General features: G+C 41.0%; 1 protein-coding gene across 7 annotated transcripts in view; it reads right to left on the bottom strand.

Moving 5' to 3' along the window:
- Tnfrsf19 (TNF receptor superfamily member 19) overlaps positions 1-27,175 on the bottom strand; it is an 89,538-nt gene that overhangs the window by 27,442 nt on the left and 34,921 nt on the right. For all 7 annotated transcript variants that reach the window (XM_021236356.2, XM_021236358.2, XM_021236357.2 and 4 more), the window contains exons 4-5: positions 26,922-27,100; positions 18,962-19,047 (exon numbers count right to left, since the gene is read on the bottom strand). In XM_021236356.2, the coding sequence (XP_021092015.1) occupies positions 18,962-19,047; positions 26,922-27,100 (265 nt within the window). The remainder of the gene's footprint in view (positions 1-18,961; positions 19,048-26,921; positions 27,101-27,175) is intronic.

Genomic DNA, 27,175 nt, shown 5'->3' with positions numbered 1-27,175 from the left:
TAATCAATATTGCACACAGAAGGTTAGCAAGTAAAAGTTCCTTAAGGGCTGGCCACACATTCTATTATTACTCAGAGTCAGCCATTGTAATTATGACGTCAGGATCTAGGGTGTCACTTAGTTGAAACCACCTACATATTGGTAGACTGTCAAATAAACTGAGGGAATGAGCCACTTGCAAATGAGAGTTCACACATGTGTCCTCACAGCCCTAAAATGCTGAAAAGTGAAGGAGCAAAACTAATGACAGAACAAACCAAAATAGTTTTCTCTGGAAATTTAGGCTTGTTTTCTATGAAGGACATAAATGCTACACTTTTATCTAAGACTCGAAAAGGACTTTACAAAAACGATCTCTTCATTAGTAATATCAAGCAATACTATGTAACAATAGCAGTGAGCAAAATAATTAATCTTCAAGGAATAATGAGAATGAAAATGGTAAGCTATTCCTAAGAAAAGCTTTTAGAGCTTTTGCACAGCAAAAGAAATCACCAACAGAGTGAAAAGACAACCCATAGAATGGAAAAAAATTTTAGCCAGTGGTTCCTCAGACAAAGGACTAATATCTAGAACACATAAAGAATTGAAAAAAATCACCCACCCCAAATTTAAAGATCCAATCCAAAAATGGGCATCAGAGATGAATATATACTTCTTAGATGAAGAAGTAGTAATGGCAAATAAATATATCAAAAAGTGTTCAACATCATTGGTCATTCATGAGATGAAAATGAAAACAATGCTGACATTCTGTCTCACTCCAGAAAGAATGGCTAGAATCAAGAAATCAACCAACAACAAATGCTGGCGGGGCTGTGGGGAAAGAGGAACCCTGCTCCACTGCTGGTGGGAGTGTAGACTGGTGCAACTGCTGTGGAAATCAATGTGGAGATTCCTCAAAGAACTAGGATTAGAAGTCCCATTTGACCCCGCTATTCCCCTTCTTGGTATCTTCCCAAAGAATTAAAAGCATCATACCACAGTGATATATGTGCACCCATGTTTATACTGGCACAGTTTGTAACAGCTAAATCTTAGAAACAACCCAAATGCCCATCAATTGATGAATGGATAAAAAAAGATGTTTTTCTTTTACATAATGGAGGACTATTCAGCCATAAAGATGGAAAACTGGAGACATTTCTAGGTAAAAGGATGCATCTTGAGAGCTGGGGATTTAGCTCAGTGGTTTTGCCACCTGCTGTGCAAGCACAAGGACCCCAGTTTGATCCCCAGTACCAAAAAAAAAAAAAAAAGGATGAGGATGCATCTTGAAACCTTACTCTTAAGTGAAATAAATCAGACACACATGTGTAAATATTGCATTGTCTCTCTGGTGTGAGAAACTGCAAGTGTAAATAAGGACCAAAATGTATAAGAGACACTGTGAAATAGGAAGAAATTGTTCAAAATTATACTGAGTTTGAGATACTTTGTTAATAATTAAAATATTTTATGCAAAAAAGGTATATTATTAGGAAATGAGCTGAGACATAGATTAGCAAATGAAAATACATTCTAAGATCATGATACACAGGGTATTTACTATTATTATTCTCTAATTATTTTGTTATGAAAAATTATGTTTTCATAGAACTGTTTTTATATTTTCTTAATTAATGTCTACTTGTATTATATGAAAATAAAAAAAAATTAAAGAAGAAAAGCTTTTAGAAAAAATCTTTGATAGGCAAGACAAATTTTAATTTCTTTTCAGTTGCAGAGAGAGCTCTTGGAATGCTTAGCTGAGGCACACCCTGACAAATTCTGAAAAGAATCCCTACGATTCACATTCTCAAAGGATATGGAAGACAGGCAATGGGATCTGTACTTACATTTCCTGAAGTACAGTGTTACCAAACTCTGCATGATTTAAGATGCAAGCTGATAGTACCATAACTGAGTATATATTTTTTGTACAATATTTCTAAATCTTTCCCAAAGGCTTTTATTAAGTATTGTAGATATGTGTATTTAGACAGATTAAACTAAAACAATATGACTTTTTCTTCCCTAGTTGCTTGAGCACTTTGGTTGAAGCCTCGCCTCACCCCTAACATATTTTAAATTTGGCCTAAAGATTCCTCCATTCATAGTGAACTGCAACCTAATTTGATATGTAAATAGACCATAATTTACTCTTATAACAAGCAGCAGTCTTAGCCAATCACAATGGTCAACTGCCCTTTAAAGAAGACAGACATGCTCTATAGCCAATCAAGATGTCTCAAGCTTTCTTTCTACCTTTCTTTTTTGTATGCCACGTTCTTTTCTCTGGCTGTAAATATAAGCTGCCCATGTGGTGGAGTAGATTATTATTTTTTTGGCCCTGATTCCAATTACAGAGTCACAAATAAAGCCAATTATGAGCTGCAAAGCTAGATTTGTTATAATTTTGTCTTTTAACAATTTGGACTCTTTAACTACAAATAAATAAACACTAAGCAAAAATTACATACTTAAGTATGCATACAAAAAAGGGAATGGAAGGAAAAGATAGGATAGAAATGAGTCCGAAAGGTAGAAAAAAAAAAATCTGTATTTTCTTGTACATGTACATACCCAGTTCAACCATCAACAGTCAAATGATCTCCCCCCTTACTAAGAAATCATGGCAGTAAAAAGGAGGAGTTTCAAAGGCCTATGATAATTCTCTTTGTGGACAAGTCAGTTTGACAAGCGGGAGTGGTGACACTCAGGAAGAGGAAGAGGAGAAACACAGGAGAAAGATCAAAGCCCAGCACAGCATTTCTAACCCCAAGGATGAAGTGGTCCATAAAAATTACAAAATGATATTTTACCAATGCCTCTCTTCTCTCCTTGACTTTACCCTTCCAACCCCACCCCCTAGGGACTCAAACACTCAATCAAAACTGGGTACATTTTAGTAGTCAAAAAAGTTTACGGTAGTTTAATTGTCAGTAAGCTGGTAGTAAAAAGTCAAGTAGAAAGGTTGCAGTTCTAGTTACGTATTCTCTATGTTGTCTGTACTAGCTATGTTGTCTGACTTGTACTAGTAACTTGTTTGGTCGCTAAAACTGATTTAAAAAAATAAAGCAGAAGTCGCCAGGTCTCTACTTGGTGTGCACAGACGTGGGCTTGGTTCCCTGTGCAATTGAGACCATTATTTTTCCGTGCAAACCTCTTCCAACTAAACTGCTTCCCACAACATGTTTTAACAGTCTCTCAGACAGCCAAACTCCTTTCTTTTTCTATACAGCACCACCCAGAATTCTCCTCATTGCTCTGTTCATCAGCACCTAAGTGTATTAACTGAGTGTAAACACTAAGACTATAAAGTAAGTTGATGGTACTTAACAACCCAACTACAAAGCACTGTGCTCGTGCCAATATAGTTTTGTTTTATTCCTAAGCTATAAAACCACAGTATCATCATTCATTCTGACGGCAATAATAAGTACTTTGTATTTTAATTGCTAGAAAAATAAAGATTTTAGCATATCCTTTCCAATCCAGCAGTGCAGACTGCTTTAGAAATCACCTTTCCAAACCTGGAGCTCTTGCCTGCCCTGCTTTCCTCCCCCACTGCTTTGTTCTGGCTGGACCCCTCCTCTCTAAAGGCATGGCTGTGACCTCCTAACTGACCTGTGTCCTAGCAGCCCAGGGCACACACACCACTGTCCTGCAGTCCAGATTGGCCTAGGCACCTGCTTAGTTTATACCATACTTGATTGTCTGAGAAGCTACCTAGGGAATAAGCAGAAAGCATGGATTTTTAGAGCCAAAATCTTTCATGGTTTGTTCTGGACACCGGCGGATAGACACCAGGGGGCAGGGGGTGGGTCCTGGGAGGAGAGGAACAGAGGGAGCAGTGAGGCAAACCAGCATCCTGGTGATACCTGTTGTCACCCATAGAGCACCCAGTGCGTGGTGGTGACGGAGTTACTGTTGGCTGTTAGCAACAGTAGTGGTAAAAATCTGGAGAAATGTCTTTGCATTTGACTTTGGGCTTTATTTATTCATATAAAATTTTTAAACCCAGAAAATGAAAATTAATCATACTTAGAAAGAGCAGAGCCTAACAACTCTTAATCTCAACAGGACAAAATAAAATTATATAAGAACAAGAGGACAGAAAGAGTTTTCTACTAAGATGCGTACATTATCCAATGGACTGGCAGAAATGCTAGTGGGATCCTGAGAAAAACTACAGGGTGGATGGGCCCTCAGCAGCCCATGGGCAGGGCAGGGCAGGGCAAGAGTGAAAGCTGGTGTGGGTAGAAGTCAGAAGCGTTGTTCAGAGTGCTGGGGGCCAGGGCTGGCCACCTCCAGGAAGGCCTGAGCGGCAGTGGAGGAGTCCTGGGATCCCGAGTGTGACCCGAGACAGAGGCATCGCTGCATGGGAGGTCACTGCGGTAGGCGCCCCCTTTCTGGAAAACTGACGGTCACGGGAGTTGACACTTAATGTAAATCACAAATGTAAATCACTTAATGCAACCTGGGTTTTGCTGTTCTCGATCTTGCTTCCAGATCATTTGGCCTAGGGTTCTGTTTCCCACCAGGACTTTCTAGACCAAATATTATCTTGTATGTCTTTAAGGGGAGAAGAAGAAAGAACAGACAGAAAAGTAATTACTATATCATAGGAGAGCAGCCGGCAAGGCAGGAGGCGAATGAGGCCTCAATTGCCTATAGCTCTGACCACAAGACTGACGAAGACTCTACCACCCCATGTGCTGCTCAAAGAGAGCTTGTTACGACAGGAGGAAGCACATTGCTCTACATTCCTCTTTGGTGCTTGGTGGATTATAATTGTTTTGTACTTTAATTTTCATAAATACCATAATTAACACTGAAAAAATTATAAGCCACAAAATGGCAGCAGATTCTCTACAGAATTTCTCTGCAAATACAACAGAGTTAGAAGAATTCTGCCCGCTTTCAAGGATGTTTTTCTTCTTTTCATCATCCCACCAAGATCTAAGGTCTTGCAGTGTTTATTTGGTGAAACAATGAAGCTTTCAAAGTTTTACAGGAAAAAACAGAAAAGATGACATAAAAGAAACACATTATTATAGCTTTGAACATCTGGGCTGAGGGAGCTCAAGCTCAAAAATAGATGTGCTTCGGTTGGGAGTGAGGCAGGATGGCCATCTGGAAACTACAACAAAGACCTGCAACTGGGGCCCTTCCCCTCTGTTCTGAGCACGGACTCTCCTCAACTCTTGAGTGCCAGCTCCGTTTAGAGCCTTGGGCTCTGTGCCCTAGGTGTCCACTTCACCCTGGCTTTGCGACGGCCGTGCTGCAGCAGGTGTGCTTTACACTCCAGACCTGGCATCCTGTCATACCCAGGTTCCCTGTCAGTAAAGTGGATCATTCTTACTCACCTCACAGCAGTATTTAAAAAGAAATCATTTGTGAAATTATCCTCAGATGTTGAAACTCAGATTATTCCTACTCATTAACATTGAACTAAAAAAAAAGTGTATGTGTGCACCATTTAATCCGACCAATTTGGTCTCGCTAAAAAGAAAAATGTAAGGTAGACAGTATTTCTTGCCCCTCCTATTTTAGTAGAATTGTTGCTATTAATTATTCATAATTCTGAAACTGGCACTACAAATGGAACTTTAAAAGTTAAGATTCCTCTCACCTCTTTGGAGATATGTGGCATTTCCAAACTTTCTCAGGCCTAATGCATAAACAGTGACCTCAACTTCTCCTCAGAAATATGCAGGTGCATCAAGAGGTCCAGCCCAATTTCATTTCCTTAGGTGGGGAAGGGAAAGGTCTGGGCCCAGGAAAGGTGGGCACAAGCCTGAACACATATTCCGTCCAGCTGCATTCGTTGCTAGAAAAGACTACCACACCTGGACACCAGGAGATGGTGATTTGAGGCAAACGAGCCCCTCCACCTCCTTAGAGGTAGCTCTGAAAAAATCCCTTTTCTTTTTTACCAGAATAAATGGCTTCCTTTGATTTGGTGAGTTGTGAGCAAAAGAAGCTGAGTGTGGGCCAGGGATTTGGCTCAGTGGTTCTGGCGCCTGCCGTGCAAGTGCAAGGTCCCGAATTCAATCCCTGGTACCAAAAAAAAAGAAGCTGAGTGTGTGAACCTAAGTAGCTGGTAACAATTTTACAATTACTAGGACTTAGAGGAAAGAGCAAAAAACTCTGGCTTAGGTTGGAAAGGGTACACTTTTGTTGAAGTTGGAACATGAAGCAGGTTCAGGAATCAATCCAATCGCTGTTCCCTCTTGTATAATTATTGGAATCTTCATTTGGTACATAAAGAAATGGAGACAAAAAATTAAGTTATCTGTCTGAAAGTTATATGTTAGGACCAAGACTCAAAATGAAGCCTTTTTCACAGTGAAGACTAAATGAGCCAATTCATGAAGACATTAGATAGATATTGGTTTGCATTAGTCTTGGGATGATCAAATGAGGCTGTGGTGGGAAACCATCAATTTAGCACCAAGTAGTAGTAGAGATTAAAGAGAATTTCCCCTGGTGTTTGTTTGCAGGACCAGAATTGAACTCAGGGCCTCTGAGCTATTATCTTTAGCTGTTTTTAAAATTTTCCTTGAGAGGAAGACGAAAAAAGACTTAAGATGTCAACTCCCGCTGATGAATTAATCATTATGTACTGCAAACATGTACTAATAAAAACAAAACTTTAAAAAAAATTTCTTTGAGACAGTTGGTCACTAAGTCACTAAGTTGCCCAGGCTGGGGTGGAATTTGCAATCCTCTTGGCTCAGCCTCCCAGAGTTCTGGGATTATAGTGTGTGACACCATACCCAGCTCTCTGATTTTAATTGCAGAACTCTGTGTCCCCAGGAACTAAAGTAGTAGAAAACATTTATCATGTAAAATCTTGTTAACCTCTTCAAAATATGTGTTTTGCCTGAGTTTAGAAAAAATCAACCAAATGCTACTCTGTAATTTTCATTGATATCACAGGGAGAAAAACAAAATATACTCATCACTCAGTCAGTACACTTGGGGGATCAGTTCCAAGTTACCACCCTCCATCCTATCCTTCAGATTCCAGAATTTAAGAATGTTCAAGTCCCTTCCATAAAATGGTACAGACTTTTCATAGACCCTATGAACATTTTCCTGGTATACATGAGTCATCTTTAGATGACCTTATACAATAGAAATGCCATGTAAATAGTTCTGCTGTAATGTGTAAGGAATAATGATCATAAAAAAGAAAAAAAAAGTTCTGTTCATGTTCAGTGGAAACACATTTCTTTTAAATATTTTGCATCCATGCTTGGTTGAGTCAGCAGATATGGAACCCACAGATACAGAGGACCAACAGTATGATCAACATCACTGTTAATAAGATAATAATCTAATAATCTAATGAAAGTTATTTAAGTTAAATTAAGTTGCATTAATTAAATTAAACAAATAATGAAGTCTTGAGACAGAGAGGAGAGCCTGTTCTTCAAAGTATATTCATTGATTGTGTCAGCTGAAAACATTCTGCATAACAGAAACATTAAGTTTCTGCTTCCTCCTTCTCACCTCACGAGTCCATTCTGAGCAGCAGCTTCCCTGTGGCTAAAATTTCTGAGCTCACAGGAGACTCTTCGATGGCCTTTGCTAAGGGGTGATGCTTCCTGTCTTCCTTCAGGGCCCTGTCCCAGGTTCACCTTATTTATGTCTTTTCTCAACAACTTACTCTAACAAACACCCTGCCATAGAGCATTAGGATGTCAACTGCCTGAGGATGGGAACTCAGGATGTGGTTTTCACCTGGTGTCCCTCCTGCCCGCATCTGATCTGGGGATATTATCACTATGCATGAGGGCAAGCCCATCCGCCCAATCCAGGAGAGATGTCTCTGTGAAACACTCTGCATTCTGGCCGTCAAAAGGTACTCCTGGACATGTTTCTTGAGTTAAGCAGCCAAATAACTAAGAATTCCAATTTCTCATTTTAAAAAAATCAGGCCTCCTATGGTCACTGGCAAGCTTTGCAGGAATTAATAATTTTTCATGTTTAATACTGGGAAGTTTGCAGAAAATCTTGTAGAGGGAAAATTTCAGACCATAACTGCTTGGTCTTTTGATGGAAAATAACACATGGATTGTACATGATAATAAATTTGCATGTGAATTTTGAAATAGGAAGGCAGTAAAAGGATGCATGGACCGCATGCTCAAGTCAGTTCAAAAAGTGGACATTTCCGAGACCTATCCAGTGAAACCACTGCTTTCAAGGAATCTTCCCCTTCTGGAGAAGACAGAAGTGCTCTGTACCTTCACCAGCAACATGATTACTGAACTATATACACATCTACCCAAACTCACCAAGGTATATACTTCAAATATTTGGTGCATTCTCTAGTATATAAGTTAAGTTTCAATAACATTGAAAATTTGTGTTCAGACAGTTAAAAAATCATTTCCTTCCTTTTAAAATTACCACTGTGTATTAAGAAAAAAATGCTTCTTGAATATTTAAGAAAATGGTTACATGAATCATAATATAGATAAACTCTCATGAATACTTAAAATGTCTTTTCTGAGATGGTCAAAATAAAAAAAAACACCTAAAATAATGTTTTAAAGACCCAAAGTAGTGTGATATTATTTTTAAAAACTAATTGTTGTTTGAAATTAAACTTTCTAATGCCTTTTCAAACTCTTGAGTTATTTTAGCTTATTTTTTCAAGTAGGATGACTCTTACACTTCATTTATAGTTTCAAACTTTTTAATTTTAAAATTACAGCATTTGAAAAAATGCATCTATGTTGAACATGTGTAGACTTTCCCCCTTGCTATTATTCTCTAAATAGTAATTTCCATAACATTTACATTATATTAAGTATTATAAGTAACCTAGAGATGATTTAAAGTGTATAGGCAGTATAACAGGTTCTATACAAAAGCTACGTATTTTTAGACGAGACTGTGCATCCTTATATTTTGGACCTCTTGGGATGGATGGATGGCCCTGGGACTAATCCTCTGCAGTACTGAGAGATGACTACATTTTTATTGTTATTTTCATGATTCAAGGAATTGAACTCAGGGCCTGGTATATTCTAGGCAAGTGCTCTACCACTGAACCACACCGAGCCTGACTATATTTTTAAACTCGGTTAATTCTGGTCCCTGCTACTTCACCTGAAGAGGCAGTTTTGAACTTAGTCTGTCCAGGCTGCCAGGAGGACGTCTCCTCTTTCACATCCTCAGCTGTGAAGTGAAGGGTCAAATGAAAGGGACAGAATGGAGAATTCCTTCAAGGCGGGCTGAGAGGTGCAGCCGAGGTGTCCTGCAGCTTTCTGAATTCCAAGTAGCTGCAGTCTCCTGGAGCTTTCTCTTTTCCATTCTCAAATGATGCTTTCAAGTTAAACCTTTTGGGAGTTGACACAGAAGTAGCCAGACACTTACCCAGGCTTAAGGACTGGCTGGGGCCCCACAACCTAGCACTCTCTGGAATATGAGCACAAGGGCGACAAAGACTGTCCCCTGCACACACCAGCTCATGAGAATGAATGCTCGCTTGTGAGAAGGACTAATCTCTGAGTCTAAGTACTGTGTCCCCAGTGCAGGGCTGGCATCAGCTGTTAGACTATTTTTCCCCATGAGCTCACATTTACTGAGTACACACACAAATCACTGATCCATTTGTAAAAGTCCAGAACTTAGTGAAATAGACCTGTTCGACTTCTTTTTTTTTTTTTTGGTACTGGGGATCGAACTCGGGTCCTTGCGCTTGCGCAGCAGGCGGCGAAACCACTGAGCTAAATTAAATCCCCAGCCAAGTTCGACTTTTTTTTTTTTGATAAACTGTACTTGATCTAAAATTCATTTAATTTAGTGATGCCCTTTAACAACCATAACCTGTTCCTTTGTGAGTAAATATTTAAACCAGCTCACTGGCTTTAAATCTCTAAACGCTACTGAAGATAAAAGCCAGAGAACTTAGATTTATTCCTGACTGGGTAATAATCAACTGCTCTTGTTCTCCAAGGGCCTGATCCAAGTCCCTGGTCTCCTGAGCCTCCAGCCACCCAGACAGTCTGTGGCACACAGGGACACTCAAAAGCACCAGATTCAAGAGTTGCTGTGAATTTAGTCCAGGCATTTAATTTTTCTTCTTTTTTTCTCCACTAGTAACAGATAAAATGAATGGCTTGCAAATATTTAGTAATATTTAGCAATATTTGCTATGAGAAAAGAATGAATGTAGAGTACGAGAAGCTTTTCAAAGAATTGTCTGATTCCTGTAACCTTAGGGCTAAGATGAAACACAGGAGGATACGGGTTGGAAACAGCTAAACAATCACTGATGATGCAATTCTTCTCTCAAGAGCCCAGGACATTTAAACTGTCTAGCCCTTGTTTTCAGTATTCTCAGAATATAAGAAGTTTTCCCTAATAAATTTTCAGAAAACAATTGTTGACCATGATAGTCAAATAAGCTTTAAAAAGAGATGGATCGTTTTTGTTGAAATCATTCTGAAATGAATTGCAATGGTTTCTGGCTTTCTTAATAAGATAACTCAGTGGTATAGCACCTTGCGTAGAATCCCCAGTAGCACCAAACAAAAAAACCACAACAGACGTCCACAAACCTAACTTGATCATTCTCCCCACCCTTTGCAGGGTCCAGGATAATAATGAGAACTATCATTATCATATTGAGTAGCATTAGAAAGAAAACCTCAGCAATCAGTTATTAGGATGAGCAGGTCTGTTTGTTCTACACTAAATGTCACAGAATTACAGTGTGCTCCGAGTTCCTGTGGCTGCTTTTGGGGGATTTCTGTCCCTCCCTATGCAACTACCCTTTCGCTTCCTGCACCCTGGCTTAGGCTCTTCCCTCTCTTCCAATTCCCTCTGCCCTGGCTGGTTTGGTTTGGGACAGCAAGGTTTACACCCCCCACCTCCCCCAAAAAAGTGGATTCCAAAGGAAGGCTTAAAAGGCATCATGGATGGTCATAGTACTGGGATTTTCTGGACGGACCTGGTTGACTTTTGGGCTGTCAGCTCTGATTACTGTTTCCATGTCAGCAACCATTGGCTCTCACTGTTTCAGATTATTTTTCAATACAATGATAAAATCTGTAATACTGACAAAAAGAAAGAGACATACCAGAGACAAGCCAGGAGTCACAGACAGTGGGGGAGAGGGGGAAGGAGCCGCCATCCCTTCCCGTGAATGAGCAAGTGTTGGAGAGCATCTCTGCTTTCGTGTCAGAGGGGAGAACTGGCTTTGAAATTGGTCTTGCATGAGCTAGTGGCTGCTTCGCCTGTCCTGAATTTCTTTTGACCTCACTGTCTTTATCTTCGCTACCCTAAAATTTTTGTTAGCAGGAATGAGGTGAGTTTTTCAGACTTTCCTAAAAGGAGCTCCCCTTCTCTATTGCAGTAGGTCTTTACTGAAAATGGAGGGTACTCATCATCTGCTTCCCCAGCAACACCCACAGCCAGGCTCCACGGCAGCACCCCTGCCAGGAGTCTTGGTCTCAGGGCTCTGACTACTTTGAAACCCTCAGTAACCGGATCCCTCCATTAGGACATACTGGCTTTAGAGACCCATAATGCAGAGGCCCTTGGAAGCATTCCGGAAAATCAGGCCATAAAGTATAAGCAACCTCATCAGAAAAATTGCTGCAGAAACAAAAAAATCATAAACACAACATAATAAAATCACATGTTCCCAGAAAGTGTGAAATGCTTTGGGATTATAAGTTTCTCCTCTGCATCCCAATATATAGTCATTTTCTTGAATCAGGTTCAGCAGGCACTGAGTTCCTGAGGATGGTGAGCATTAGGTGCAGGGACACCAAAAACTGGATTTGAACCTCAGGGACAGCTGGGTACGGTGTTCAGGAAAAAGCTGAGGACAACTCAGGACTCTCTCCCGGGGACTTGCTTCTCCTTCTCCTCCCGTGCCCCTCCTTCACTTCCCTTCTACTTAAAAGAAAATCTGAAGTCCATATTGGTATTGACTTCAAATAACTCCCAGTTTATTTCATTTTAAATTTTTTTTTTCTTTAAAAGAGGTATTTGCCAGCCACTCTTACTATAAAGTAACTGAGCACTGCATGTCAAGAGAGAAAAACGGAATCTTTGGACACACACACCATGGATGTGGGAATGGAGATACCTCAGAGGTCCCACCGAGTCCAGGAACCTGCGACTCATTGCCCAAGAAAGCCTTTACAGCCAGGCTTATAAGTCACATAGGGAATAAATCATATCTAAAGTGGGAAAAGGATACAAATAGTATGCACGGTACATCATTTTTTTCAATGCTGGAGATTTGACCCAGGTCCACATGCTATACACAGGCTCTACCACTGAACTATATACCCTGATTCCCTGTATCTGCTTTTTTTAAACAGAAAAAAGATAAAATAGAAAAAAGAGTAGAAAGAGAAACCTCAAAATGCTGCATTTTATTTGCTGTACTTTATAATTCTAATGCTCAAAATGTTGTGGTTAGGGGACTACTGACATCCTTCATGCCTTTTTTTTCTATTAAACTTTTACAGTTATCTTTGATGAACAAATATCTCTTTTAATAACTCATTTTGAAATTACTTGTATCTGTTATATGAGACATTTTAAATTTCCTTTGTAAATAAGGAACTGCTGGCTGTCTTCTGAGTAGGACTGAGCCATGTACAATTCCTAAATGGCTGCAGGTCAACATAGCCGCTGCTTTTTCTTCTCCCACGCAGTGATTTATCTGATTTCTATCTCCTTAGCATCACATGGCTTGTTTTTCAAAGCCCCCATGAACAAAGCAAACATCTAGGTTAAACACACTTAAATAAAGTTGCATTATGGTGAAAACTGCTTTGAATTTTTTCAAAACCATTTGTTCCAACCACAGCATTTGTTCCAAAATAAGTAAACACTGCTCAAAGAAATTGCATAAAATCTGCATTTCTTATCAGACTCAAAGCAGGATATAGTTCTAAAATTTCTTGTGTGTTTTTCTCTCTTTCTTCTGAATGCTCTAAATGGCCGTACATTATTAGGTACAGAAGTTACAATAAGAGCAAAGGCTGCATCTGAGATTTCCATTTTTAAAGAAAATTTATCTACAATTTATGGTAATATCATCAATCAGCCCCATGCTCCATGCCCAACCAGTCATTATTACCCATGAATGTTATTAGTGATCTGACACAGAGGTTATGGGTGGACTATCATCACAAATGCATCATTATTTTCGGAGCAGGGGCTTAGCACTCATGTAGTCAAGCAGAGGCCTGGGAACAGGATAGAGAGTGAAGAACCAGCACAGTTGGGTTTCCTCAGCCAGGCAGCCTGGCCATGGCAGCTCATCAAACCCAAAACCCAACAACACCCTTTCCAGTGTCCTTCACTGCTCACTTGTCAGTAAAGGGAAAGTCGTGGCCAGCCAACCAGCAAAGCCAAGAGATCCTCCAGGAAGAGAAAGTCCCCTCCATCCTCAGAAAGCCACCTAGGATGGGGCACAGGGGCAGGGTGGAGGGCAAGGGAGGCACCGTCCTGATCCTAACAAGCCAGGCCAACATCTAGATGGTGTTCCTAAAATGACACCCTGGCAGGTATTATGCTACTAGATATTAGTGTACTGAGTTCTCATTATCCTCATTTTCCAGGGAGTAAACAGGTTCAAAGAAGGGAAATGATTTGTTCGAGGGTTCACCACCAATATAGGGCCCGGCCAGAGTAGGGATCCTGCAGTTTTGGCAAGGGGTCCAAGCTGTGTCCACTCTACTCTATCAGCTCTTGTACAGGCCACATTTTCTAGGACTTCATAAGGCTCCACCAATATGAACAGTCATGAGGGATAAAGACTATTTTCTTGTTTTTGAAATCACTGGCTAGGGAACACAGACATACCCTACAAAGAGGGAGAACATTGATACATAGACAGTCTTCTGTTCTTTGTGATGCTGGAGCTGGAACCAAGCCCTTGTCTTGCTAAACAAGTGCTCTCTTCCTGAGTCACATTGCAGACCTTTTAGAGATGAGGTCCATGTTGCCCAGGCTGGTGTGGAAGTCCTAGGCTCAAGCAATCCTCCATCCCTGTGGCTGTGTTCCCAAGTATCTGCGTCTACAGGCAGGTGCCCCAGTGCCTGGCTTTAGACATTCCTGATCATACATTTAGGCACTGTGTCCTATGCAGAGAATGTGTGTCTGATGGCTGAATGTTCCTCAATCTCTGTTTGTCATTTCCTACTGAGTGGAGCAGCACACACAATGCTCAGGGCGTTGCCTTCCTTTGAAAAATTGGCCCTGCTAAGTACTGAGCCCCCTGCTTCCTCCTCAAGACAGCAGTTTCCCAAAAACACTAGCAGAGGAGAGCTAAGCATCTGAGGAGAGTTACAGGCCAGAAGGAGCAAAGAGGGAAGTCAACAGATTTGAAAGCCTGCTGCTGCCAGGCTCTGCACCAGGCAGCTCACCTATGTGACCTCAGTCATTTGGGACAAGAACCTAACTGGTCAGGTTATTCCATCCTGCAGGGGAAGAAATCTCACCCGAGGGGGTTGCATCACTTGTCACAAACAAATACGGAATGAGTGTGGCCCCTTGGGCAGTTGACAGAAACAGGAAGTTTTCAACCTCATATTTTCTATCAGATTGGTAGTTGTTATGCTTCAAGTATACCATAAATAAAAGAAAATGTACTTTCATTAAAGTAATACTAGTGTTATTAACACTTAGAGGAGCACCTTCTTTAAAGATTTGCTTGTAGATTCTACACACTTAGGGAGTAACCTGCGTATGTCCTGTGGCGGCCTCAGAGGTGGCCCGAGCCCTCTCTGCAGCAGAGGCCCGTAGAGACGTCATATGAGAAGCAAATCAATGTCATTCTTTTACCACCAACTTTAGCTCGGCTCTTGGTATCTCAGGAAACCCACTCTTTTCTCAAACCATCCTCCCGCCTCTGGAATGTGAACATCAAACCCTTGTGCTCATCAAGCCTCTGAGCTCCTCAGCATCTGTCTCCCTCTGGGTGCCTCTGACCTCACAGATACAGAACCTCATGCTCCTGTCCCAGAACGAAGAAGCCCTGGTCCCTCCTCTGCCCCATGTTTCTGGCCTCTGACTGCAGCTAAGAGAGCTCCCTCACTCCAGATCAGGCCAACGCCTACCAGTGCTTGGAGCCTCCCCAACCGTCTGAACACTTTTGTCTGCTCATTAAAATGGTCAATCTCTCTCAACTGGATCCTCCTCTCCGATGTGCAAAGATGTATCTTTCACATAAAAAAAGGAAAGACAGTCACACACTGCATAACCATGTTTTGCCCAGTGACGGGCAGCTTATACAATGGTGGTCCACCAGATTATGTTGCTTAGTGACAAGGTAGCATTTTGGTTCCTCTAAGTCCATCAATGATGTTGGCACCTCAGTCACCTGATGGCACATTTCTCAAAATGGGTCCCTGTTGCGCAGTGACATATGACTATAAAACAAAGCAGTCCTCTGGTGCCCACACAGCACCCTCCAGCCATCATCCTGGTGCTTTTTCACATGCAAATATTCAGAGTGACTTGTCTCTGGCCACTGTCTCCATTCCTCCCTTTACCATAGCTCCTCATTTTATCATGATCTGGCTTCCATTCCCACCAAAGTGTAGTATCGCCACAGAGCTCCAGGGTGCCAAGGTCAAAGGATGTTTCCATTGTGGAATGATTTGGCCTGTGCACAGAATCCAGAGCTGCAGGACCTGCTTTGCTCCTCCTCCTGGGCCTGTTTACTCTCCTGCTCAGGTGTACCCTCCTCCAGCTGATGGTGCAGGTCATACATAGCTCACCAGCTGCCATCCAGGAAGGCCACCCCTGGCTCAGCATGTCACCTCTCACTGCACATTCCTACAGCACTGTGGCACCTGCCAGGCACAGAACTAATCACCGGCACATTTTGGGTCAGTGTATGCTGTTTAATTTGTGCAAGCTGTTTAATTCAGAATTGGTATGTGACAACTCCCTCACTAGAGTGTGAGCCCTAGAAGTCTCTCTGTACATTATGTATGCCCAGCACTTCCTGGGCACCCTGGAGCTGTCACTGCACTGCTTAACATCAGAGACATATTCTGAGAAGTGCATTGTTAGGTGACTTTGTCACAGTGCAAACATCATAGTATCCTACACCCAGGAGGGTCACCGAGCAGGGCTTCCAGCACCCCAGCTGCAAACAGTGCAGCATGAGACTAAGCTGGATACTGTGGGCAGCTGTAAGACAATGATAACTATCTGTGTGTCTAAATATTGAAAAGGTGCAGTAAAAAACAACCAGGCCACAGGAATTTTTCAGGTCCATTATAATCCTATGGAACCACTGCTATACATGGGCTCTGTCATTGACTGAAATGTCCTTATGTGGTACATGACCATACTTTTCAGGAGGCCAGTGAGAAAGGTCCTGCCTCAGAGGATGATGGTATTTAACTGGACCGAGTCCAGATAAATAGAGTCCAGATTTGCCCTGGAAGGAGGTGAACAGGCAAGTTCAGAGTGGAGTGGCCTGTGGGGAAGATGAGGGGCAGATAAATGATGGTGCTGAGTGCAGAGCCCAGGTTCGAAGGGCCCCTGCTGCAGAGCTGCCCTGGCCCTCAGGAGGAATCCAGGAGGCTACTGCTGCATTCTGGGAAGTCCTACCCGCTCCCACTACCCGGAAAATCCTTCAAACACAAGCCTCAAACACATGAGAGGCACCTCTTTCAAATAGCCAAGATTCTCAGTGGTACAGGAACTCCTCAGGGGGAAATCACGAAGAAGCAGCTCTTTGTGGATGAATGGAAAAGCCCAAAGTAGGAGAAATGAAAACAGAAGGAGTCTTGCATAATTTCCCCCAAAGACTTCAAGATCTCCTTTGAGGAGATTCGTTGGGTTCTGGAATTCTTCCCAAGAATGGAGCCAAAGGCAGCAAACTTTCTTTAACAGAGATAAGGAATAACATTCACTGGAGACCACCAGACTTCTTGTTTTATGATTTTGAATGCTATTAGCTATGCAGGCTGCAATTTTTTTACTTGACAATTCATTTTCCTTTGCTTCTTAAAAAGTTTCACACATGTGTGTATGTGTATGTGCATATACATATATGTATATTAAATAAATTAATTTTCATTTCAAAATTTTAACTAAGGACTTTCACAAAACATGGAAGGTTGCATGGGAGACCTATATTCAAAGGCAAATTTGTGATGTCTAGGCTTAACCAGACCCTGAAGGCAAAACCTTCCAAAGCCTCAAACTTTTGACTAGAGTATATTAAATTGAAACTCAATAAATTAAAGGGGGGAAAACCCCTTCATACTTTACTACTGTAAACTGGGCAATATTGATTTCTTTACTAAGTCTTTGTATGGTGGTTTGGAATGAATTGCAATAATTTTAACTTTCTTTCCAAACAATGACTGAGCTGACCCCCAGGCAAGACAAGGTCACTGCATTTTAATTGGCAAGAGACATCCTTTAATGGGGTGTGCAGCTGCATAAAGAGGATCTTTCTTTTCTGGTAGATTTTCGGAGTTTAGGTAAACTATGAACAATAAAGCAAGCAAGCAAAGAGAAAATCAACCTGCAGCCCAGATCAGATAGTTTGGTTATTTGTAGCGAGATGGGAGAATGTGGTAGAAGAACACAACATTGGGCGTTAGGCAGGCTTATATTTGAGTACTGTCTTTGCTATTTTCCAGCCAGCAATGGAGTGTTATTAAATTCTCTGGACGGGTGTTCTCATTGACAAATCTGGGCTGATGATAGAATCATTGAGAAAAGCAAGTCAAACTAATAAGTAAAGCAGGTATTTTGAGACATACATAACAGGCATTCAATACTTCATTTGTCAACTGCAATAAATCATTTGGTGCATGCTTACATAGTATGAAAATAAGGATAAACATATATTTTCCATAAAAGTTAGAAAAAGCCTTCCAATTCTTTTTGCTTTTCTATCATTTCAAATGAAGAATAGAAAATAATGCATTTTGGTAAAGGACATAATAATATGGACTGTAAAATTCCATGGCATCCTTAGAAAGAGAAGTAGTACTACGTGACCTTATGAAATGATGCAATAACTGTTAATTTGTTTGGAGGGAACCTTTGTTAAAGAATAAAGCAAGAGGACAGAGCCCATGTATTGGGAGTTATGTCAAAACAATGCTCATAGGAAAGGCTGGATCATCCTATGCATGGGATAGAACACGGTCCCCCACTGCCATCTGGACCCACCCATCTCCCTGTGGTGTGAAGCTCAGCTTCCCAAAGCCCTGGGCCCTCGGGGGAGCCCACTTGCTGACTGCTTCCCCTCCCACCTTCTATGGGTTTTTATTGGCCATGTTTCTACTTAGGCTTAAGAAGAGTGAGCAACCACTCTTCTTCCTGTTCAAAATCCATGCAGGTAGATAATCTGTAACAAATACCTTTTATATCTAAGGAAAATACATGATCAAGAGGATTAACTAGTGTTAACACATCTACCATTGTATGCACAGCCCACAATGAGTCCTCTCTTCCCTTTTATTTGTTCAAGGAGAAAAGTGAAGGCACAAATGATGGGAACTAGGATTCCATCTATGATACGTTAATGAAGGTAGGAGATTCATGCAGAGAAACTTCTTTGGGAAGGTAGACTCCACCCTACGATCCAGTCTGAGGACTGTGGAAGGAAGCTGAGAATACATGTACATGCACAGAGCCATATACATCAGGATCTGGACCACCTAGTTGACTGGAGTTCCCACATAATGTACCTTGAATGGACGGTAAGGACTGAATGGCCGACAGCAGCAGCAAAGGGTTTGTGTTTCACTGGGAGTCTCAAACCAGTGGGTAGTTGGCTGACTGAAGTACATGACAAAGGGCTTTCCATCCCGTGAGGGCTTGATAAAGAGTGTACACCATGAGCTCCACAGCAGAGGCTGATTTTGCTCCACTTGCCAACAGAAGAAAGGTTTCAAAGAAAAACGTAAAGGCCTGTTGCCCCCTTCTGCTCTGCAGTGCATTTACTCACAGTGGGGTTCATAGGGAGGAGGAGGGTCTCCACAGGGCACACACTCCATGTCTTGAAAACCGACAAGTTTAGTCTTCCTGTAAAACCTAGAAGAGGAAAGAAAATGAGCCTGGTTAGCTCTGCTATCCAAGCTTAACAGTTATAGCAAATAAGATCTTCATCATAAATTACCAGCAGTCTCAATTATAATTCTACATTTAAATAAAAGTACCCAAAGGTTTAAGTACAACAGTGTCTTAGATAGGCACTGCCTAGGAGAGCCTTTCTGGAAGGCAGAGAACACTTCAGAAATATCAATTTCACCACACGTAACAACAGAGCCTTCTCAGTCCACTCTTTCTCTATACTGGGGTGGGATGCTTGAGACAGAATATGAAATCCTATGTCTTGGGTGATTCTGTTGTAATTTAAACTACAAAGCACCTTATAGATAAACTGCAAGGTTTTTATGTTTGAAATTTGGGACCAAAAAGCCAAGCAAACCATAAAAGCAGTGGAAAAGTGTAGAGACTCACACAATCTTGACATTAGATTTTCTTTCTAGGCATAACAAGAAACGCAGGAGCCAGAGTAGAAGAGACTGACAGCTTTGACAAAAATTTTTTTTCATAAAGATATCTCAAGAGCAAAAATAAAGCATTATTAACATAGTTAATGGACTACCAAAATTTGAGAAAAAATTATTCTGGTTATAGTATTGTGTATAACTTAAGTTTGTAAGGAAAAACAAAAATCATTACAGCAAAAGTGAATGCTACAATTGAAAACAGGCAAAGAACATTCAATCCCCCAAAAAGAACATTTTGTAACTATAAAATTTCATAATTAAACTAAAATAGATGACAGAATTAAAAATCTTAAAAACAATATCAAAATGCTTAGCTTCATTGCTAATCAAATAAATGCAAGTTGAAGAGAAAATATATCATTTTACTTAGAGAACTGGAAAAGGGTTGCTATAAGCATAGGCAAAAATATAAAAGGCCAACTTTAAGAAGGCAATTTCACAATATGTCATCAGAGTGCAATAAAATACTTTATACTCTTTATCTACTACTTTCATTTTTAGAAATTTATCCTAAAGAAATAATCACCTGGGTAAAATTGTATGTGTATGAATACAATCACAGCATTGTTTACAACAGAAAATACAGCCAATTAGACACAATCCCAATGTCTAATACTAGAAATTTAATACGAGATTATATTAGATTCTAAAACGTTTGTGCATCAGAGGACAATTCGACAAAGTGAAAAGACAAACTATGAAATGGGAAAAAATATTTGCAAATCATGTATCTGATAAAGGGCTAAAACCCCAAATCTATGAAGAGCTATAACTCAAGAAAAATCAAATAGCTTGGTTAAAAATGGGCAAAGGACTTAAATGGACATTTCAGCAAAGATGATATCCACATGGCCAATAAGTGTATGAAAAGATGCAACATAACTAATCATCAGGGAACTGCAAATTAAAACTACACTGAGATACATCACTTCACATGGATTAGGGTAGCTACTATCAGAAAGCAAAACAAAATAACAGTAAGAATTAGGGAAACAAATGTTGGAGAGGGTGCAGGGACTGGAATTCTGTACACTGTTGCTGGAACTGTAAAATGGTGGAGCTACTATGGAAAACATGGCATTTCCTCCAAATATGAAAAGTAAACTATCACATAATTCAGCAATCCCACTTCTGGGTATACATCGAAAAAATCCAAAGCAGAATCTTGGAGAGATATTTGTAGACCCCTGTTCATTACAGCACTATTCACAACAGCCAAGAGAGGAAAGAAATCTAAATGTCCATTGATAAATAAGTGGTTAAACAAAATTCAGTAGGTAGATACCAAGGAATATTATTAAACTTTAAAAAGGAAGTTAATCCTATCACATGCTACAACATAGATGAACCTTGAGGTGACTGGAATAAGCCAGTCACAAATGGACAGATACTGTATAGTTTCATTTGTCTGAGGTATTTAGAGTGTCCAATTCACAGAAAGAGCCAGGGGCTGGCCAGAAGGAAAAAGGGAGGAAGTGGTTCAAGCTGCAGTTTGGGAAGTTGAAAAAGTTTGGAGGTCTGTTGCACGATAATGTAAATGTATTTAACACTACTGAAGTACATGCTTAAAAATGGTTAAGCGGCTCGATTTTATGTATTTTTTAACCACAATAGAAAAATGCATATGAAACTTTAAAGTAAAAATAACAGAACAATATGTCTCGGTAAGCCTTGTAACATTAGCAGATGATTATTTTTTATCCTTTCAGCCAGAAAACTTACCAGATTATAATTGATAAAATATTGGTAAAGTCCAGAGTTATTTTTTATACATAAAAACTCATTTTATGTCAAATAGTGAAAAATATAATGACCTTTTACAAAAGCAAATATTGAAGATATAGAAATACATCCTATAAAGTTGTTTTAAATGTTAGGTAAATGAGAGGTGTTGGAAATCAAATATAGGTTTCATTTAACATTTTAAAATAGTGAATTTTCCTTGATGTGAAATAAGGGCTGCACTTTCCATCATAAACAATCAATTTGCCAAAAACTGTTTATTAAAATATAAGGTGAGTTTGAGGACCCTCACACAAACGAGTCTAGAAGACATGCAAGTCAGGTCATAGTTTGAACGGCCATTAGATACTTAGTAGAAAGGAGGCTGAGTGAGCACAACAATTCCCAGGGTTCCACACAGCTCCTGGGCACAAGGACAGGGTTGCCCAGGGTGACACTCAGAGAGCATCAGAGGCCCTACAGCGGTTACACACACAGTCCGTGACACGGTGAGGATGGGCTGCCTTCCAGTGGCTTACGGGTAGAATCTAAGACTTTTTAAAATTGCTATAGAATCTTCAAAACTGTCAATTGACTTACTTTTTAAATCAGTACAAAGTGAAATTAAGAGTCAGAATTATAAAGCACAGGATAATTGCTAAAATACTAAGTGCTTATGATACAAAATATTTTTAATTTTTGAAAGCCCACATATAATTAGACTCTAACGTGAAGATGAGTATTCAGACATTCGAACTTTAAAATACGACTTAGAATCAGTCTGTAGATTTTGAACAATTATTCTATTTCCCTCCCTTCCTTTATCTTCTCCCTCTCCTTCCTCCCTCCCTCCCTCTCTCCCTTCCCCTTGCTTTTCCTTCCCATCCCTTCTCTCTTCTTTTTCCTCCTTCTTCTCCTTTCTTCCACTTCTCTTGTTTTTTGATGCTGGGGATTAAACCCAGGGCCCCTTGAAAGCTAAACACATACAGTCTTACCACTGAGCTCCAGCCCTGACTCCTTACTTTCTCTTTGCTTTGTTTAGAGTGCCATGGTTTGGGGACATAGAAACATTTGCAACTCCATTTCCTGTCGAACTGTGATAAGTCACAAATTTTAAAAAAGAAATAAAATAAAAGGGGACAGGGAAATTATACAAAATGTCTGGCTAAACTGGTTTCTAAAGTTTAATGTCAAATTTTACTCCTGGCTTTCAGACAGTGCAAAAAGACAAAAGAAAACCACAGTTGATGTTTCTTAATCATTATTTGATGAAAGACAGCACAAAAATACATATAGACACAAAATTTTCCAGGACAACGTATATAAAGAGAATTTTTGAACTGAACTGAATCCAAGTAACACTGCTTAGCCTACTGAATACTGTTTGAACACTGCTATTTCAAGAAACCCTACTGTGGACCATTAATTCCTCAATGAAAGCATTTCTACCAGGAGATGCCATACCACAGTCCAGCTCTGGTTTATAATGACCTCACTTAACACAGTGTTGGATGCAGATACTCTGTCCTGGGTCTTACGGTCAAGGCATGGTGGATGTGCTGCAGTGGATATGTTAGATAAAGGATGACTGGGTTTTGTTCTCTGATACTCTTGGCTTCATAGTGGCTCTCGTTCATCCTCCTCAGCAACCCCCAGCAATGGCACTTTATTGGGAATTGAACAAATGCAAACCAGATGAATCCTTAGGGTATGAGCCCAGACCTTTCCCTGATAGGGGTGACAGCAGGAGGGTGGAGTGAGCGAGGAGCACAGAACCCTGGTGAAATCTCCAGGTGGAATCAGAAGTGTGTGGAAGCTCCCTGTTTCAGGGACTTCAAGCTGGGGGAACCTGCACAAGGCATTAATCTATTCTAAGGATCAATTTTCTCCATTGTAAGGAGGGATGACAGTCACTCATACTTTACACAGTGGTTCTGATAATTGGGTAAACTCATCTGCAGGAAATGCTTAGCATATAGCAAGTGTTCAAGTGCTACCTCAGCTGCTGGAAGCAGTGAAGAGCTGGCAGGGTCAGGCTATGCTCTGTTCCCTTAGCAGAGAAGGCATGGGGATGGGGTCCACCTGCCACACTATGAGGTCACACAGAGCTTTGAATGGCCCCACCGCCATGAGTGGGCAGTCATGTACAATATCAACTCAGTGCTTACTCTGGACCAGGTACTCTGCTAGGTACCTCAGATGCTTTATACTGTGAATCCTAACAAGTCTGCAGCTTGTTGTGATTATCAGAAGACCGTTTTATTGGTGAGCAGAAGGGGTGTCAGAGAAGGTAAGTTCCTGGCCTGAAGTCCTTGAATGTTTCTGGGAACCAGAGGACTGACCTTCTCTCAACCCTCAGACCATGGGCCTTGCGGACAATTTCCACACCTGCTGCCTACAGGGGAAGCAGCTGGTGTCCTGCAGGGCTGGGCCCCCGGGCAGGAGCAGGACAAAGGCTGAGGCTGCGGGAGCAGGGATGGTTCTGGGGACAACACTGCCTCCCATCCCCATGTCTGACCTTGACATCATTTTCCTGGAAGCAACAGGCATTTTGCTTACTTTCTGCTTCAGTTTTCCTGTCTGCAAAATGGGTTTTGATGTTTTGCTTTCTTTACAGAAATGGTCAAACTGGAAGAGTATTTTTTAAATGCTCTGAAAAGACCTAGGTACATTTTACTATGTAATTATAACCTGTCTCATATGTTAAAGCAGCTTACAAAGGATGTAATTTCAAACTAATCATATAAACTGTGAAACATCATTCAAACGTCTTTTTATTTACAGCTTTCCTGCATCTCAGTATTTACTTTAAGAATGAACTAGCTCTGTAGAAACTAAAGCTTGGCTCAGCAGACAAGGACTGGGGCAAACCAGCAGTCACCTGTGGGCTCTCTTGTCAAACCCATGAGGTTGCTCTGATAAACCAAGTTCTTGGGTCTTGGCACGGCCTACCTCTCAGCTGGTGTGTGCCCTGGGGACAATCTCTCTTCCCATTCCCCAGACGAAGAGCAGACAGGCACAGACATGCTTTTATCAGAGAACTGTAGAACCTGAACAACGGAGACGCATCAGATGTTCTGGTCACGTTTCTTGATTAGATTTCACAAGATCAGAACTTTGGGCAATGCTATCTGTAGACAGCTTATTGGTATGAGAGTATGGGCCATTACTTTTTTTCATGACAGACTCAATTGAGATTTCATTCATACTCCATACAATTCACTCACTAACAGTATACACATCAATAGTTCTTCCTGTATTCACAAACTTGAATACATATAACCACAACCAGTTTTAGAACATTTTTCAGCACCTCAAAAAGAAACCTTGGAACTTTTCCTAGTCGCACTGTTTTTCCCATCCCTACCCAACCCCAAGCCCCAGGCAACCCTAACTTGCTTTCTTTCTCCAAAGATTTGCTCAATCTGGACACTGCACACAGATGGAATGATATACCATGCAGTCTTTGTGACCGGCTTCCTGCATTTAGCATGATGCTGTTTAGGTTCACCCATGTGGTAACATGTGTCTGGCTTTTCTTCCTTTTTATTGCTGAATGATGTTCCATCTCTTGAATATACTCCACTTGGTTCATTCATCAGCTGATGGACATTTGGGTTTGTCTTAGTCTGTTTTGTGCTACTGTAAGAGAATGCTATGGACTGGGGCATCTATAGAAGAGAAACCGCTCACAGCTCTGGAGTCAGAAAGTCCCAAGTGACAGTGCCAGCCTTTGGGATCTGGTGAGGCCTTCTCGCTGCATCTTCAAGAGGGGAGAAGTAGCAGATGACACAAGCCAGAAGCCAAAAAGGGAAACACCCTCTGTCAATCCCTCATAAATCCCACTCATGAGGGGATGCATACTTGTTTACCTCATTACTTTTTTTTTTTCGGTAGTACTAGGGATTGAACCCTAGGGCTGCACACTGAGCAACATCCCTAGCCCTTTATTTTATTTTTTTATGTTGTCACAGGATCTCACTAAGTTACCCAGGATGGGCTTGATCTTTCAGTCCTCCTTCCTCAGCCTCCTTGAGTGCTTGGATTACAGGCATGAGCCACTTCGCCCAGCTCTAAAGACTTCTTGAATCATTACCTTTAACCATCATGTTGGTAATGGCTGAATTTTGGAGTGGACACATTCCAACCAAGGCAGAGTTATTTCAGCTTTTTGGCTGTGTGTATGATGTTGCTATGAATATTAGTCGTACACAAACTCTGGTATGGAGATAGATTTTCAGTTCTATTGATAATATATCTAGGAGTAGAACTGCTGGGCCACATGGTAATTATACATTTAGCTTTTTGAGAAGATGTCAGAGTGTTTTCCAATGTGGCCATGACATTTTATATGGTTTTCTCACCCATAGTGTATGAAGGTTCCCATTTTCCACATTCTCACCAACACATTACTGTCTGTCTTTCTGGCTACAGAGCTAAAGGGTGTGAGGTGGTATCTCACTTTGGTTTTGATTTGCATTTCTTCGATGGGTAATGGTGTTGAACATTTTTTAATGTGTTTTGGCCAGTTGTTCATATTTTTTGGAGGGATGTCTATTTAAACCCTTACTTTTTATCTTAATTGGATTATTTATCTTTTTTATTATTGAGTTGTAAGGGTTTTTCTTATATTCTAGGCAAGATAGTCCTTATCAGATATATGATTTACCAATATTTTCTTCCTTTCTCTGTTGCCATTTCACTTCCTTGATGATGTCCTCTGAAGTGCAAATTTGAATTTTGATAGTGTTTTACATAGCTATTTTTCCCTCTTGTTGCATTTTTTAAATGTTAGATGCCTTCTTTTTGCAGCTACTTAGGTGTTGTGTCCCTGCAGGAGGCCATACGCAATCTATTAGGCTATCACTGTACCCAGCTCTCCCTGCCGGTTCCTAACATACCAGGTTCATGGCCACCTTGGGGGCTCTCCTTAGGTGCTCGCCATCTGCACTGTTTTCCTCCCAAATACCTGGTTGGCTAATTGCCTCAACTACTTGGTATCTTTGATTAGCTCTCACATTTGCAGTCCAGCCTGCCCTGAACTCCAGTTTAACATTATAACTGTGGGCATGCCTAATCACCAGTATCTGCTTTCGGGTGTGTTTTTCCATAGAAATCTTCATCTATCTTTCTGCACACTTTACTTCTTCATTATTTTCTAGCAGGTTCTTTTTTTTAAAAGCCTGTTAGGATATGAGCTCCACATGGGATCTCTGCCACTTTATCCTGTGAGCTTTCCCAAGAATCTAGAGCAGTGCTTTATAGCTGCTTGGCAAGTATCTGCTGAAATGGGTGAGTGGTGGTGACTGCTAATGAGGACAGACATCTTCATGGGACCACTGGTCAGTCTGTCTCCTCTTTCAACAGTTGCATGTCTGTTCCTTTCTCCCTCTACCCGAGGTTTTTGCTCCACTGGTTTGCAGAGACTCTTGATTCTCCTGGAGCTGCTCCTTTGTTAGAATTTTCATAGCGTGATTTTGGGAAATGTATAACCAGCCCCCATTACGATGCATGGCATAGGGTGTGCACAGAGAATCCAGGGTTGCCTGCTGAGATGAGAAGTCACAAGTGCTCCGCAAGTCTCTGGGTTAGTATCAGTGCACATTCAAGTTTGGAAGGGGACAAGAGAAATGTCGCTGAAAATGGGAGAGGAAGGAATCACTGACTCACCCCGGCAAGCAGTCCCCACAGACGGCATCGCTGGTGACCGAGCAGTTGGCCTTCTGGAAGCGGTTCAGCAGAGCACAGTCCAGGCATGCCTTGCACTTCTGGAAGCCCCAGTCCTCCTTGAACCGGTGCGGCCGGCATGTCACACACTGTGCATCCTCCCCATAGCCGAAGCCACATTCCTGCAGGGATTAATGGGTGACAGAAAGCTATTCAGACTTCACAAGCGTGAAAAAGCAAAGACTGCTAGGATAAGA

The sequence above is a fragment of the Heterocephalus glaber genome, unplaced genomic scaffold (assembly GCF_053883595.1).
Source record: "Heterocephalus glaber isolate CG9 unplaced genomic scaffold, H.glaber_assembly_v1.0 deba00001719, whole genome shotgun sequence".
Taxonomy (NCBI): domain Eukaryota; kingdom Metazoa; phylum Chordata; class Mammalia; order Rodentia; family Bathyergidae; genus Heterocephalus; species Heterocephalus glaber.
This window is presented reverse-complemented; position numbering and strand designations above follow the sequence as displayed.